General features: G+C 54.7%; 1 protein-coding gene across 2 annotated transcripts in view; it reads right to left on the bottom strand.

The window, feature by feature from the left end:
* Positions 1-1,601: 1,601 nt before the first annotated feature.
* The window catches only part of NKD1 (NKD inhibitor of WNT signaling pathway 1), an 84,925-nt gene continuing 69,738 nt past the window's right edge, over positions 1,602-16,788 (bottom strand). Inside the window, exons 5-10 of one of the 2 annotated variants that reach the window (XM_031458477.2) lie at positions 14,899-15,005; positions 11,546-11,641; positions 5,989-6,136; positions 5,386-5,470; positions 3,946-4,073; positions 1,602-3,162 (exon numbers count right to left, since the gene is read on the bottom strand). In XM_031458477.2, the coding sequence (XP_031314337.2) occupies positions 2,573-3,162; positions 3,946-4,073; positions 5,386-5,470; positions 5,989-6,136; positions 11,546-11,641; positions 14,899-15,005 (1,154 nt within the window). In that variant the 3' untranslated portion in view covers positions 1,602-2,572. Of the gene's footprint in view, positions 3,163-3,945; positions 4,074-5,385; positions 5,471-5,955; positions 6,137-11,545; positions 11,642-14,898; positions 15,006-16,788 lie in introns of both variants that reach the window. The other variant, XM_064489172.1, reaches the window with a different exon arrangement.

Here is a 16,788-nt window from a genome sequence, read left to right on the forward strand (position 1 = left end):
GGGCTTGGGGAGACACAGGGACCTCCTCTCAGAGGCTGAGAAACTGCTCTAAGCCCACCAGGCCACAGAGAGGCTCCCAGCATGGACCCAAGGCCTGGCCTGTTTCCATGGTTGCAGCAATTCTGGGCCTGGGGCGCCATCCATCTGCTCAATGCCCCTCCTCTCCCTTCTTCTGGCACAGACTCTACCCCATATCCACAGGTTGGACATGTGACTCTCCAGGTGGGCCATAGTGATCGGTCCAGGGATGGGCACTGGATCCAAGCTCAGCCGATCAGAATCCTTCCCTGGGCTTGTCCTAGTGGAAGATCTATCTCCATCTGGTGGTGTGGCCCAGAGCGCCAGCAGTCCCCACACTACGGCAAAGCACATCGGAGTAGAAGTATAAATCCAGGAAGGGAATGACATGAACAGTGAGCTCAGCTTCATTCACCTCCTGGATCTCAAAGTCCCTCCCCACCTTCCCTGGCTTCGTTACATTCCTATCAGTTTGAGGTGGTCCCTGATGGACAGAAGCCCACAACTCAAAACAAGGGAAGCCCAAATCCAGTGGTTAAGGAAGACTAGAATCCCACATCTGTCTCCTGCTGTGTGGTCTCAAGACTGTTACTCAACCTCTCTGAGCCTGATGTGCTCCCCGCATTTCCACTGGCTACCTCAGGGTTGTTGTCAGGATTAACTGTTCCAATCCAGTCCCAGGCACACCAGTAACTAATAAAATTAATACTACAGTGACAATAACTAATTTTTATTATCTTTAAAAATGACTCCTTACCAACCACATTAAACCAACACCTGAGGCTCTGGAAAAGGGGGTGCCAGCTGGGAGACCAAGCAGCAGAAAGACAGGCAGCTGGAGCCGCTTTTTCTTCCTGTGCCCCTCCAGATTCACCCTCCACTCTCCTCTGCCCTGGAAGAATGCCCTTGTGACCCCCATCAACAGCTCCCTTGGTCTCAGGCTCCCAGTGGCTTCAGCCAAGGGGGCCTCAGCAGGATACGGGCAGGCAGGGGAGTGAGGGCAGGAAGCCACTTCCCTATAGGATCCCCACAAGCTGGCTGCATCCTCTGAGTGAAGGTCATGGCTCCTCCAGGTGGCCCCATCCCCATGTCTGCTGAGGATGACTCCCTCCCACCCCCCCGACTCCAGGGGTCGGGGCGGCACCCATAGTGCCAGCCCAGAACCCTGCACTCTTTCAAGAAGCTTTGCCCACACATTGTAAATATTCCCTTTATTCAACTCACCCCAAATTACCCAGTTATAAATGTGTGGCGTCAGTTTTTCACAGGGTCTTCGACTGGTTGGCAGGGGTCCTTTTCCTGGCCTCCCCAGGTCTCCATCAAACAAAATCCTGCTCTGCAGAGGACACTGCTCCAGGGTCCCAACTCTGGCCACTGTCCCCATTTCCCTCCAAGTTTCTGTACTCCAACAGGCTTCTCCCAAATCTGCCAGATCCCAAACCTCAAGAAAGGACCCCCAATGACAAGCAAGTGGCTACTGGCACCTAATGGACAGGGGCCCCCACAAGAGGCATGCAGGGTCATGTCTGGGCTTAGGATGTGTCTAGAGAAGCAAACCACGGATTTCTGCACACCAGAAAAGGTACCTGAGAGTGTATATTTATAGAAAGATACATAGAAACGGACTGACGGCATCTACCTATAGATACAGGAAGCTCTGTTAGAGAACCACGTAGGTACATCTATATTTGCCAACGATAGGACCCGAGGTTTCCACATCTTCGGTCACAACCAACAACACACAATTGCCCAATCTTGGAAAACCACGCTTGTTTATGTGGTTGGTTCCCTCTCCAGAGGTTTCCAAAATAAGAAGGCCGGTTTCAGGGGGTAGTCTTCAAACATGTGTGTGTATCTTTCTAAAGAAGAGAGGAGGAGGAGGAGAGAAAGGAGAGAGGTGTATTTTCATGTGGCACATGGCAGAGAAGATGGGAGTGGTTTGGGGCGAGGGCATGATCCCACTGGAAACGCATGAAAGATAACTCCAGAAAGGACAGCTAAGGTTTCTAGGCTGGGACATAAAAACACAACAGCTGGGAAGGTCGCACGTCTGCAGTCCGCTGAAATCCCTTGTAGCACATTGCAATCAGTTAAGGGCAAAATAAAATCCGAATAATACTAAGAGGTAGCAGCTGTTTATCTTCTCGGAGATTTCGAGGGTCTCTGGAAGCCAGGCCAGGTAAGGGTGTTCTTTTGGAAGAGACTAGGGTGGGGCAGAGCTCTGGCCAAGGGCTCCCGGGGCTGGGATGGGTGTGGGATGTCCTTCGTAGACCCGGCAGCTCCAGATCCCCAGGGAGCCTCTGCCGCTACAGGCCACTTCCAGACCCAGAGTCACTTCTTGGGTAAGTTATGCAGTCCCCACAATATATAAATAAAAGTTAAGTTCTGTGTTTCCATATATCTTCTACATGGAGGCTAGCTGAATATTAGTGGAGTAACAATAATTATTAATAACAATAATCGTCATAATAACAATAATTAATAGAATAATAATGCCTTGGGGGCAGGGGGAGGGGTTCCTTCATACGGCGGGGGCGGGGCAGGGGGCGGGGCTCTATGTCTGGTAGAAGTGGTGGTAATGGTGGTGGTGCTCGTGGTGGTGGTGATGCTCGTGTCTCTGGACCGCCTGGCCGGCCGGGCTCTCGTACACCACCACGGCGGGCAGCTCCCTCACGTGGTCCCGCCCCACGACGGGGCCGCCCACGGCCAGCGGCGCCTGCAGGCCCCGGCACCCCGGCTGGCTCTCCTTGGGGCGGTGCTTGTGTTTCTTGTGCCCGAGGGGCGCCAGAGTGGGGAGCAGGGCCGGGCTGGCGGCCAGGTGGGCGGACGGGGACACCGCAGGGACGGCGGGTCCCACGGGGGGTTTGCTTCTTGCCCCTCTGGCCGCGTGGCCCACACCCACACTCTTGCCCTGGGCCTTGGGGGACCTCACAAAGTGCTTGCTCCCGTCCTGGGTGGCCCGGAGCCGCTGCTGGACCTCCGAGACCTTGGCGAATGGGGCGTCAAGGAAGTGGAAGGAGGCCGGGTCCGCGCCGGGCGGCTTCCGCTGCGGGACGTGGACGGCTTCTGGCTCATGCGAGCGAGATCGAGTCGGGTTGGAGGTGCGGGGGGCCAGTTCTGACTTCTGGGCCACGGACAGGGAGCCTAGGGACCAATTCAAGAGAGATTTCATGAGCACCTACTGTGTGCCGGTGTTGCAGTGTCCCAGAAACCACCCCCACCCCTAGTTCTCCAAGACTGGTAGAGGCAGCTGTTCCTTATCAGAGCTTCCCCCTCCCCACACATTGACTGCTCCTCCCTGCCTTGGAGGAAACTTTTCTCGAATGGAACTTTGCCATCTGCTAAGTGGGAAAAATTGTTTGTTAGATCTTTAAAAATAATTAAGTTTTCTTGTGAGAACTTTGAAAGAGGAGACAGAGACATTGTTAACTGTCTAAGGTCACTGGAGCACGAAGGAAATCGACAAGCAAATCCCTTAACTTAGAGGTAACCCACAGAGGAATTAAACATAAGAGGAGGAAGGGGAGAAGGGCGCTGGGGGGAGTGAAATTAAGTGGACTGTGTCTTCATTTATCTTAGTAAGAGCTAAGATGTCAAGGACAGAGCCATGTTTTGCCTAATTAAGCCAGGATCCTCACTGGAAGACAGGGGAACAGGGTGGGGTGGTTTGGGGTGCAGCACTGAACTGTCATTTTCATTGTATTATAAGCACTTGGATACCATTTGATTTTGTTCAACTTTGTGCGTGTGTTTTCATTTTTTAACTGTTTTGAATGTCATCTCCGCCAAGAAGACTTTCATCTGTCCAGTAAAAGCAACGCCTTCCCCCAGCCCAGGGGGGACAGTGAACACCTTCCACCCTGGCCCACTTGCCCACCCAGCTACACCCTCCCCTCGCCGCCCTCCCTGGTGAAGGAACTCCCTTACCAGGCCCAAACTGGGATGTGTAGTTTTCTATCCCGGCGAGATCTAAGTAGTGGTTTCTCCTCTCAATGTTTTCATCCACGCAATGGTGGTAGCAGCCATGCTGCTCCAGACGGCTGTCACCCTGGAACCTAGCAGGGAAGGCAAGCAAGCACGTGGGCCCTGGCCCCACGATGGGAGAGGTCCCACAAGCTACTGGGAAGCTGCCAGCCGGACAAGTCCTTCTGGATGTCTGTTAATTTCCATCTGGGTCTTGGGAGCAGGGAGGGAGAGACTGGCCACCTTGCACTCATTCTATGCCCCCATTTCCTCCCCTGCCTGGCCTCCCTGGGCCTTCTGGGAGGACTGGACAGGGATGATGCTTTGAACAGGCCCAAAGCAAAGGAGAGGTTTACTGGTCAGAACCTAAGGATGCTCCAAAGCTAGGCTTAAAACTGTGTGTCCCTTAACGCCTTCCTGGCTCCCCAGGGGATGGGGAGAACAGAAGCCCCCAGGCCCTGGAGTTGAGGCTGGCAGATTCTGTAAACTGCCCAAGGCCCAGAATGGGCCCTCCCAGTGTGTGTGCAGCACAGGGTGCAGGGAAGAGAGGTGACCATTCTCTCACTGCAGGATGCTGGGCTCCCTGCCCCTCCCCTTCAGGGGCCCCTGTGATCTGCCCACACCCACCTGCCTCCTCCCTGCTGCCCCCAGAACAGCCCCCCATATCTGTAGCCAGCCTGGGCCCCTCAGTTCTCAGTCCGGCCCCCACACCATGCTGTGTGCCTGCCTGGACGGCCTTCTCCCTTTCCCCTAAGCTAGTACTTGCCCGTCATTCCCTTTCCATGTTCGCAGCAGGTATCACACACTCACCCCTCCCATATTAGTTACTTCATATTACCGTTTACTCAATGCTTTTCTTCACCCAGTCTCTCTCTTTTCTCTTCCCTCCCTCTCTTCCCTTCCTTCCCTGTAGCTCAAAAAATAACAACAGGTGAAAGACAGATGCTGCCTTACCCACAATTCTGAAATCCAAAACGCCTGAAAACAAAGATTTTTCATAACCCATTTGGCAGCCAAGCTTGCTCTAAACAGATGTGAAAGTAGCCATAGTCTTTATCTCCCTTAGTGTGAGTATTTATACACGTCTCTGCAGAAATAGCGACGTACTAAATCCTGAGGTGCCTCTCAGACCCCAAATAGAATGCATGAGAAATAAACCAGGAGACCCTTTCTCAAACCCAGCAAATGCCGGATTCCAAAACATCTGGCCCGAAGCATTTTGGATGAAGTGCTGTAGACCTACATTTAGCTATTTTGGAAAACTGAGTTTGATTTGTGAGCCTGTCCTCTGAAATCACTGCCCTCTGGGGAGAACACAGGACAGCGGCCTTCTGCTCAGAATCCCTCAGAGGCAGGTACACAGCTGGTGCTCAATCCGGGCTCAGAGGCCGTTGCCTGCTGTACCTGAGGAGGGCTCGCTGCTTCTTCTCCCAGCTTCGCAGCTCCTCGGCGGGCTTGGTCTCCGCTCTGGGCCTGGTGCTCTGCAGGTCTGAGTCCCGCCCGAGAAACAGCTGGTGAGTATCGTGTTCCTGCACCTGCCGGCCCCCTGGCTCCCCGGCTCCCCAGCCCTGCCCAGGTTGTCCCACTGCCTGGCACACAGCCCTTGAAAACTGACCCACAGCAGCTTCAGGACGGCTCTGTGGGGAGGGTTCCCCGAGCCAGGACTAAATAGAGAGGCCTCATAGCTACCTGCTCTGCTTAACTCCTCCCCCAGACTCACCTCCTCCCCAGACGCCTTAGCTGCCTTCCAGGGCCTGCCCACCCACACTCACCACAACACAAGCCTCTACTTGCTTGCCACGCCAGGCCCACCTCCAGTGCTCTGGAATTCCTTCCCTACCTAAACCCTACCCCTCCAGGACCTGCTCAGATCCCTCCTGTCCACAGAGCGGCTCGCAGGAGAGCCCCCAGGACTCCCGCCCACTCCTCCTAGCTGGGGATTTGACCCTTCCAGAGGGCTGGGAGTGGACTGACCCCCACGGCCAGGATGGGCCTCCAGCCCCTCACCGGGGTGATTGACAAGGATGCTCTTCCTGCTCTGGCTCCCATCGGGGGCCACGGTGAGCTTCACCCGCAGCGTCTTGCTCGATGTCGGGGAGTGGTTGACGGAGGAGTCGACCACCTCGTAGATGGTGTGCAGTAGGCTGGTGATGTCCTGGATGAGGAGGGAAGCAGAGCCCCACCCAGGCTTCAGTCACATGCATTTAAAACAAAGGATGGGGATGGGTACAGCTCAGTGGTAGAGCGCATGCTTAGCATGCACGAGGTCCTGGGTTCAATCCCCAGTACCTCCATTTAAAAAATAAAACAAAATAAAACAAAGGAATCAGAGGGCCTGGGGAATCTGATGGGCAGAATCCCCCTGGTTCCTCCAAAGCCCAGCATCAGGCAAACACTTGGATGTCAGAGGTTCATTGGGAGGGGAAGCAAGAGTGAGGGAACGAGGGAGAATGAATGATCTGAGAGCGCAGGAAGGGTGTAGGCAGCGGGGCTCAGTGGCACAAAGGCCCTCAGAGGGACTGTGTGGAAGTCGCTTCAGAAAACTCTCATCTGCTGCTGGTGGAGAGCTGCCCTGGGGATGCTACATCCTCTGGACCTCTGGGCTGTCCTGCAAAGATTAAGCCATCTCCCAGGCACCAGAGAAAGCTCTTATGCTGGGTACTAACAGGTAATCTTACAGGAAGGCCATGGATACAGTGGGGGCGGGTGTCAGCAGCGTCTGCTTCAGGTCTGATGAGCACCTTCTAGATGAAAAATGGAAAAGTGGATGTGTCCCTAAAGATAAGCTATTCTGTGAAAACTTGGCCAAATCTCATCTTCCCTCTGAGCCTCAGGTACCCCCTTAACCAGAACAGTGGTCTCCAATCCATGCTCCACAGGGCGTTTCAAATCCTTCTGATCGGGGGATGGAGTGGGGATTGGGTCCACCTCACTGGGTCTCCCTTTGTTCTTGGCATCTGCTAAGGTCCTTTGTCTGAAGGGAGGCTTTTAAATGATGTTGGAAACCTCTGGAAAAGGTATTTACTCTCCAGAGATCAAGCTCACAGATGGTCGATTATCTGCCCAGCATCTCTTTGGAACTCAGACGGACTCAGCCCGCTTTGCTCCTTACCCAGAAGCTCTTAGGCAGAGGTGACACCAAGCACTGCCATGGCCATGCAGGTGAGTGGATGGATGACCAGGAGTAGAGGGGCCACCTGGGATACTGTCCCCTGCCCACAGGAGGTGGCAGCCACCCAGCTCAGCTGCCTTGCAATGTGGCAATGCAGGCTGAGGGTCACTGCAGAGAAGCCAGGTGTCCAGAATCTCCTGTTACATCTTCAGAATCTTTGATACTGGCAACTAATTTAATTTTTTTCAACTCATTCCCTTCTGCCCCCCACCCCTGGCAACCACCATTCTCTGTCTCTCTGAATCTGACTCCTCTAGGTACTTCAAATAAGTGAAAGCACACAGCATTTGTCTTTTTGTGACTGGCCTCTTTCACTTAGCATAAGGTCCTCAAGGTTCATCCATGTTGTAGCATGTGTCAGAATTTCCTTCCTTTTTATTTATTTTTTTATGTTTTTTTAATTAATTTATTTATTTATTATGACAGTTTACTTTATTTTATTTTTAACATTTTTTATTGAGTTATAGTCATTTTACAATGTTGTGTCAAATTCCAGTGTAGAGCACAATTTTTTAGTTATACTGTTTCCTTTTTAAAGCTAAATAACGTACCACGTATGGATAGGTCCCATTTTGCTTATCTATTCATCCATCAGTGGACTCTTGGGTTGCTTCCACCTTCTAGTTCTTGTGAGTAATGCCACTATGCACATGGCTGTACAAGTATCTCTTAGAGAATCTGCTTTCAATTCTTCTGGGTGTATACCCAGAAATGGAATTGCTAGATTGTATGGTAATTCTGTGTTTAATATTTTGAGGAACCTCTATACGATTTTCCATAGTGGCTGAACCAATTTAAATTCCCACCAACAGTGCACAAGGGTTCCCTTTTCTCCACATCCTCACCAACACTTGTTATTTCTTGTCTTTTCGATCACAGTCATCATAACAGGTGTGAGGTAATACCTCACTGTGGTTTTGATTTGCATTTTCCTGATGATTAGTGATGCTGAACATCTTTTCTTGTGCTTATTGGCTATTTATATATATTCTTTGGAGAAATGTCTGGTTAAGTCTTTGTCCATTTTTTAATCCAGTTGTTTTGTTGTTGAGTTGTAGGAGCTCTTTATGTATTCTAAATACTAATCCCTTCTCAGACACATGCTTTGCCGATATTTTCTTCTATTCCATAGGTTGCCATTCACTCTGCTGATTGTGTCCTTTGATGCACAGATACTTTTAATTTTAATGTAGTCCAATTCATCTGTCTTTGCTTTTGTGGCCTGTACTGGGCTGGAATATCTGGGGGCTAGATTGGGGCTGCCAGTTAGGATCTGGGCTCCAGCCAGTCACTGGCTGACTCACAGGGGATCCCAGCTCTTCTGGCAAAGCCCACAAAGGACCCCTCTTCTCCCTTCTCTTTCCCTTGAGCTGCTCTGCACAGCTACAGTTGCCCACTCTCTCTCATCATTGTAGGAAGCCCGTGAAAGGGGAGTCAATATCTCTATTTGACAGATGAGGAAAGTGAGGTCCACCAACATCGCCACCTAAGCATCAAATAGCAGGCCTGGGGTCCTGGTGTGCAATCCCAGAGGGTCCCAGCTGATTCAGGGTCTACAAACAAGTGAGCAATCCCAGCTGGAAAATCAGCCCTGTTGACTGCATAGAGTCTGGCACAGAGGAGTGGGTGCCTGTGAATATTGATGGTACAAATGAACACCTGAAGAATGAAGAGGGACTTTCTTCTGAGTTGGGAAGTCAGCCCAGATGCCAGCTGCAGGCTGTGGTTGCCGGGAGCCAGGAGCCGGTCTGCCCCAGCACGCAGGAACTTGCGTGCTACTAGCCAGAATGTGCGGAGGAGAATGGTATTTATAGTCAGATTGAAGGAGTGGCTTTGGGGCTAAAAATAGACCAGGGGAAACACCAGGCTGGGTCTTCCCTGGACTGGAAACCAACCTCCTTGCTCCTTGGCAGGGGAAAGACACCAGTGAAGGCTCTCTCTGGGGCTGGGGCACCCTCCCTGGAAATCCTCACTTCCTGGCTATTTCTCTTTTTACCAAGGGTTAAAGGAAAGCAGAATGCAGAATCAGAAAGCAATGACTGCCTGCAAGGTTCCTGTAAGGCCTCCTAGGTGGGGGGCACACCCTTTTTATCATCAGCTCATGAGGCTCCTCAGCCTCTTCTGAACCAGAAAAAAGGTGGTGGCGACGGGGGGCCAAGTTCTCTTGGCCACTGCACATGTTAGAAGAGAGGGAGCTTCCAGCACGCCCCTGGAACCCAGGCTGGCTAGCCCAGAGATTTAACAAATAGGTGCCCCCCCCCCAATTCAGTTCCGTTACACAGGCTACTAGCCTGTGATGCTTCCCCTGTGAAGATAATGACATTGTAGCTGCCACTCCCAAACAGACTGGGAGGGTGGGGAACAGGGACTCCGCTCTCTGGAAAAAGAGTAACTCCTCACAGAAAGCATTGCAGCTGGAGGGCACTAGTGGGGGTCTCACCTAAACCATCCCCTATCTCCCCAGAGTCCCATCCCCTGTCTCCCCAGAGTCCCAAACTGGGAATGGTCTCCACTGCTTCTCAAACACCCAGGTCCCTCTGGGGGCTTTGCCTACCTCGAATCCATTTTCCCTTCTCCTAATAATAGCACTTTGATTTTATTTTGTGAGCCAAATCCATCCTCCCTCCCACTTTCAAGCGATGTGACTCACGTGTCAAATAACTTTCCCCTGACTCCAGAATGAGCACACGGCCCCAGAACTGGCCATTAAACGCATCTTCACAAACTTATGGCAAAAATGACTGGTTCAGGACCGGACATGTGACCCAGTCAAAGCCAGTGAGATTCAGTTCTGGAACTCCAGCTGACATTCTGAATTTAGGGGTGGAGGGCGGCTGCAGACAGCATGGCATATAGATTGAAGCTATTAGCCATTGTCTTGCTCCTGCCAAAAGGAGAGCCTGCCTGATAAAGAATACAGAGGTAAGAAAACTGTGAAGAATAGTTAGTCCTAAAGACACTGAGCCCCTGGATCCAGCCATGCCTGAAGTCAGTGCTCCTGGATTGAATTTCAGTAACATGTGCCAATACAGTCCTCTTTTTTTGTTTGCTTGTTTTAATTTATCTTAGTTTGTGTTGGAGTTCTGTCACACCCCAAAGAGTCTTGAATGATTAAAAAAGTCACTCACAGCTTCTTCTTCCAACCTGTTAGAACATCCTCTAAATCACAGCCTAAAGGAGAGATGGCCTTTTTTCACCCAGGTCTCCCCTCTGGCAACCCTCCCTGTACTATCTGCAGAGAAGAAAACACTGAGCCCTGAACCAGGACAGGGAGATAAGATGGCAAAGCTTCAGTTCTCCCTTGGAACACCCTGCAGCCCTCACGTGCTGGCCAGGGGGCAGGCGTGCAGCCAGCCATGCTAATCTCAGACCTCTATGCAGATCGGTTACAGGCCCCATGTGACCTGTCCTTTTGGCCTCTGGCTGAAGCCCTGTCTCCGGATAAGCAGTTAAGCAGCCACTGTACCAGTCTCCTCCATTTCCTTAAACACCCTGAGCACCTCACTCTCCCAGGCCCAGGGCTGTCCCCCAGCTTGGCACGCCGCACGGCTCAGCACCCACGTCACCTCCTCCAGGAGGCTTCCCTGCACACTCCCGCCCATTTTGGTCGGTCATACCACTCTGTTTATCTCCTTCACTGAACACATTCCAGTTTACAATGATCCTATGACTGCTTGGGCTCTGGTTCTCTCCACAGACCATCAGAGCCACACGGCTTGAAACTGCGTCTGTGTAGTTCCCCACTCTGCATCTCGTGCATGGGGGATGCACATGGCAGACGCTCCGTGTGCAGACCCAGGAGTGGAGAAAGTGTGAGAGGAACACAGGGAGGACAGAGATGCTCCATGTGGGAGGTTTGAGAGAAGAGAGACAGGCATGACCAGGGAAGGGTGAGGAGGAACAGGCTTGTGAACAGAGCCAGTGGCCGGGGGGAGGTGCTCATTCCTGCGTCAGTGAGGGAGGCATTGCCTGGCCTTCAGGTGCCCAGCCCACCCCAGCTCCTGGGCAGCCTAGCCAAGGTGGGAAGTGGCCTGGGGTGGTCCTGGCCCTGTCCCACAGCTCCGGGACCTGAGAGAGAAGGAGATAGGACAGCACTCCACTGGGGCCCAGGCTTCTCTAGGGAGGCCTCGTGGCTCTGTGCCTCCCTCTTGCCCTGCTGCCCTGTCCCATCAGCAGGGACAGCACCTCGGCTGCCCTGTTCTCTCTGTCACCTCTCCCTTGCCCATAGGTCTCCCTGAAGCTCCTAAAACCCTCGCTCCTGCCCTCCCTACCTGCCCTGAGGAGCTGGGCCGACTTCAGGAGAGGGGAAGGGGCAGCAGAGGTGTGCACACTATGAACACTCCTGTGCCCAAGGGCGTGGCCGGTGGCGGGAGGCCGGGCGGGTGCGCTCACCTCACGGGTGACCTTGCCGTTGTTGTCAAAGTCATACAGGGTAAAGGTCCACTCCTGCCGGCTGTCCTCCTCCACAGACACGTCACACTGGAGCTCCTGGACACACACAGGCAACAGACGAGCGTGGCTGGTCACCTAGCGGCTGTAACACCTGGAGGCCAGGTCACGGGGCTGCCACCTCCCTGCTGCCTTCCCCAGACCCCACATGAAGAGGAGCATCATGATTGAGACATGATGGGCCTGGGAGAAGTGCCTGCCGGGGGGGGGGGGGCCAGATAGTCTCTGGGTCTTCAAAGGCCAAAGAAACACAAGGGGGTGTCTAGGAGGAGGCTTTGCGGCCTCAGGAAGACTGAACTTGGACCAAGGGCTAAGAGCTACTAGAAGACACGGGAACAGTAACTCAGGGAGCCATGGCGGCACTCCCAGGGAGGGCGCCTGAGCTGGGAGGCAGGAGAGGAAGAGCATTAAGAGCTAAAGTTCCAGAGTCAGCCCCAGGTGCCAGCCCGCGCTGGGCCCTCCACAGCCGCGTGAACTTGGGCAAGGCCCTGCTCTTCTCCGTGCCTCAGTTTCCCCTCATAAATTATGGAAAACATGGTATTGGCCTCCTAAGGTTGTTGGGAGCATAAACTGTGGTGCCCCATGTCCCCTCGGCCCCCTCCGCGTTCCCCTGTAGTGGTGGTGGGCAGGTACCGGACTGCCCACCTCAAGCACCGGGTTTCCCTGTCCAGTGGCCACAAAGAGTCAGGAACTGAATGCCCAGAGGCAACCTGAACAAGGGAGAGGCTGAGCTGGGGGACACATCTGAGCGTGTTCTGCATGGCTCTCCAAGAGGCCTCAGCAGACGGAGCCTGGCTGCCTGTGACCCACTTACCAACCCCCATTACGGGCGTCCCTCCTTCCCTACTCCCCAGGATCACCTCCCAAGTCCTGTCTCAGGGTCTGCTTTGGGGAAACAAATACGTAAGCTGCTTGGCACAGAGAAAAGCCCAATTAATGGTGGCAGCTGCTATTGTCTTTGTTGGAACGATTAATACAACAATGACGTCATCTTCATCTCTCCCACAGCCTGAGGTGTCCAACCACAGGGACCCCGAGTGGGGAAGCGGTGAGCTCCGCCACTGGCGGCACATACGCGGGGGCTGGCTGAACATCAGAGAGAAAGTGGCCAGAAAGGATGGACGTTTGGGGAAAGAGAATCCACAAACAGCCTTTAAGATCTACAAGTTCTATGAAAACAAGCAAAGACGCCCCCAGACCATCCTGTCCCACGTCTGCCTCCCCTTTGGCACAAGGACAAGCTCAGCCCCCTAGAGAAGGGAGATGCCCAGCCTCCCAACGCCAGGGGTGTGAGCCCCAGCACGGCGTCCCTGCCCCTGTCTTCTGCAGCTCAGAGCCGCTTCCCTCCAGCAGTTCTCGGGCGGCCCATGCTGAGTTCAAAGTCAGCCTTCCCTCAGTTGTGACAAGCCTGTCTGATACCTGCCAAGTGCCCGCTCTGCTCTCCCGGGTACCGCTTCGTGCAGCACAGCACTCACCCTGCACATGCACACACACACACACACACACACACACACACACACGGTGTTCACCTGATTCCTTCTCCCAGCCCCTCCACTTGGCTCCAAAGACAGCTTGGGTTAGAAGTTTGGAGACACAGGTTAAGTAACTACCCCATCTCCCGTGACCTGCGTCATGGGCATCTTGTCCACCCCCCACCATCTGGACCCATCAGGTGAGTCTTCCTCATGGACCATGGATGAGTCACGGGTGGTCAGCCAGCCCCACTCCAGAAGCAGACCCTCTCCAGCTTCCAGGGAGGCGAGATGTCTGGGTCTGGCCCTTCCCTCTGCTGCTGGGCTCGGCGCTCAGCTTTGCCAAGCATCACCAGGAGACTTGCAGGGACCCAGGAAGCAGTGAGCCACCCCAGCTCCTCAACCAGATGCTGCCTGCCCTGCTCGGCTCCTGCATTCAGGGCCCTTGGCAACCTGTCTTACCCCTTTTCCTGCTTCATCTCCCCCAGGCCCCAGCACACTCAGCCTCCTATTCCCACACAGCAGGCCCATGCTGGCAAGCTGCCAGGCCTTCGATCCTGCTGTTCCCTCCACCCCAAGTGCCCTCCTCTTCCCAAAGGCCCCCCCGTGCGTCACCGCTTCCAACTCCTGCTTCTATGCCCAGAAGTTCAGCTCAGACACCTGCCCCCCTCAATCTCTGCTTGCAGCCACTTCTCCCTCTTCCTGGCCCCATCACTCTGCACCCCTTCAGCCTGACTAAGGTGAACCCCCTGCCCTCCCAGCCCCGTGCCCCCAAATCCCCATCACATCACCGACTGTGCAGTGACTGGGTCTGGGTCACTCATCTGTCCCCCTCACCACACTGTGTTCCCTGAAGGCAGGAGCCACGCCCAATTTGCTGCCGGGTTCCCTGGTACCAGCGGGTGTCAATCAGCATTGGTTAGAAGGAAGAAGGAAAGTGCTTACTCTGCACTGGATGCCCTTTTGAGCACTTGAATGCCTTAGGTCATGATGCTGATGGCATTCCAATAAGACAACGTCGTTACTGTCCCCGCTTCCCAGGGGAGGGGAGTGGGGCAGCAGCAGAGCTGGGAAATGAACCCCCCACCTTGCTGGCTCCAGAGCTCTGCCCTAGGGATGTCGTGAAGGAAACAGAGAAGGAAGGAGGGAGGGGAAAGGTGGGTGGGGAGAAGCCGGTGGCTCGGAGTGGGCAGGCCTGGGTCTCTCTCTTAGCACCTGGCCCTGTGCTCGGCACACAGAAGGAGCTTAATATAATATTCAGGGAGAGATGGGGCAGACTATGGGCTCTGGGTGGGCATGTTGCTTTTGGTGTTGACCCTCCGAGGAAACTGAGTACCCAGACAGAGTTAGGGACCTGCCCAAGGCCTCCTGCCTCCTGCCTCCTGAGAGCCCCCACGTGTTCCCCAGGACAGCCTCGGGAGCTGGAAGGAAAGGTTTTTTTCACCAACGAGGAAACTGAGGTCCAAATAAGAAGGTGGTCCACCTAGCACTGTAGCAGCAGCACCAGGGCCAGCGTGCTGTCTCCCCTTGCCCACCCACATGTCCTTCCCCCAGACCACCAGGCCACTCCCCAGTGGCATCCTCTGGCCACCACCCCGTGCTGAGAGCATGAGCTGGGAGGGGAGGGCAGTGGAGCCCCCAGGCCTGCGCTGAGCTGGGGCAGCCCCGGCTGGGGCAGGAGGAACCTCTCCCAGAAGGCAGCTCTTCACACAGGAGGGGAGGGGCCTTCCCATCCGGAGAGGTCTCTGTTTCCCTCCTCAAAAAGCACCACCGGGAAGAGAAAACCCTTCTGTCCAGGGCCCAGCACCAGGAAAGGGAACTTACTTCAAACTTCAGCTGCTTCTTGGAGCCCGGGCAGGATTCGCTCACCTTCTCCATCCTCTTCTCATCCCCACTCGCCAGCCCGTCTGTCTTCTCGGGAGGCAGGGCCACTGCAGGGGAAGACAAGGGAGAAAGTATGAAGAGGAGGGTCCCTCGCCTCCCCACACCCAGACGTCAGACTGCGGGGCCACCACGCTCACTGTGGCTTTGTCCCGAGGACGTCCTCACCTCAGTGCTGGGGCTCGTTCCTGTCCTGCCGGTTTGCTGGAGTCAAAATCACTCTGTTCTCTGGCCCCAGTAACGCCCAGGGCTGTCCCAGGGGAGATGCTCACCAGATGCTCAGGTCACCCTAGTGGGCCCCTCTGTTCTCTGCCCTGACTTCGCAGCCCAGGAAAGCAGCCAGGGCAGTATTGGGCTAAAGAACAGGTAAATGAGGGCAAAGGGGTGCTTTTGGAGCCCAGAGGGAGCCTGGGACCCTGGCCATTTTCTGCAGTCATGCTGCCTTCCATGAGGACATTTTGGCGTCCTCAAAGATGCCACTGGCCTGGGCCCAGCATGGCACACTGGTAGGAGGTCAGGAGGACGGACAGAGATGGAGTTCAATGGGGTGGGTGCAGGGCACACACACGTGCACGCACGCACACGCATGCACACACAAGTGCACACACACGCATACCACGGTATCTCCAGCAGCCTGCTCTCCCTGTGCCTCTCACTCTGCCTCTGCTCACCTAGAGGGCCCGCCCTCTGCCAACGGGGTCGAGCAGAGGGCTCTGCGGTCCTTGTGTGTCCTCCCAGGAGCAGTGGGAAGATGGGCACGAAAGCCCATGGCCTGTGGACATCATTTTCCCAACAATACCCGCAAGAGGTGCCTGGGGGACAGCCCGAGGGAGCAGCCATCATCCCTGAGCTAGGACTCAGTCCAGGAGGTCCCCACAAGACCCCTTCAGCCCCTTCTGCCCACTTTGTCTCATCCTGACAAAGGGGACCTGAGTCTGACTGGGCGTGTGCTTCGCCAGAACATCTTCACAGCTGCTCTCATTAGATTCCCTCAGCTGCCCTGGGGCAGTGATTCTGTTGTCCTGTTTTCCAGGGGAGCAAACGGAGCCTGGCTCCCACTCGAGGAACTGTCCCCCCGATGCCCTACTGGGGTGGCCCAGGAGGACCATGTAAGGAGCTGAGATAGCTGGGCAAGGGCCCCAGCCATCGATGGGCTTTCTTGGGAAGTCAAAGGCCTGAAGAAATGAGGCCACAAAAATGAGGCCAGGAAACTGGCGGTGGGGGGGGGCTTTGCCTCTCCCCCACCCCATCCCCCCCACCACACTCGCACACCCCAGCTTTGCAGACCAGGACCCAAGAGTGGCTGCTGGGAAAGGTATGGCCAGAGCTCCTCTAGTTGGGACTGAGCCCCAGCGTCCGGCTTGTTCCTGCCCTGTGGGCCCAGCAGTTATCCACAGCACTCTCCATGGGGCCCTTCCCACCATGGGGACCTCCGGGCATAAAGATAAGGCAGTGATCTCACACAGTGCTGACTACACTGTTTATCAACTCAGTCCTCACGGCAACCTTGTGAGGCAGTCACTATTATCAGCTCCACTTTCCAGATGGGAAAACTGAGGCACAGGGAGGCTAAGCACTTTGCTAGTATATGATGGGGCTGGGACTGGAACTCAAGTGGCCTGGCTCATGCTCTCGACCACTCCATGGTGTTCCTGGCTTGGTTAAGGAGACTTGAGGCCTCTCACAGCCAACCGGGGGAGAGGTGAGTCTCTGCTTGGGTTCTGATCCCCCCTACGCTGTGTGTGGTCTTGGGCAGGTGTCTCACATAGGTGTCTCAGTTTCCCCAACTGTAAAATGGGGATGAGAACAGTCCTCCCCAGAGGCTTCTTGTGT

The sequence above is a fragment of the Camelus dromedarius genome, chromosome 9 (genome assembly GCF_036321535.1).
Source record: "Camelus dromedarius isolate mCamDro1 chromosome 9, mCamDro1.pat, whole genome shotgun sequence".
Taxonomy (NCBI): Eukaryota; Metazoa; Chordata; class Mammalia; order Artiodactyla; family Camelidae; genus Camelus; species Camelus dromedarius.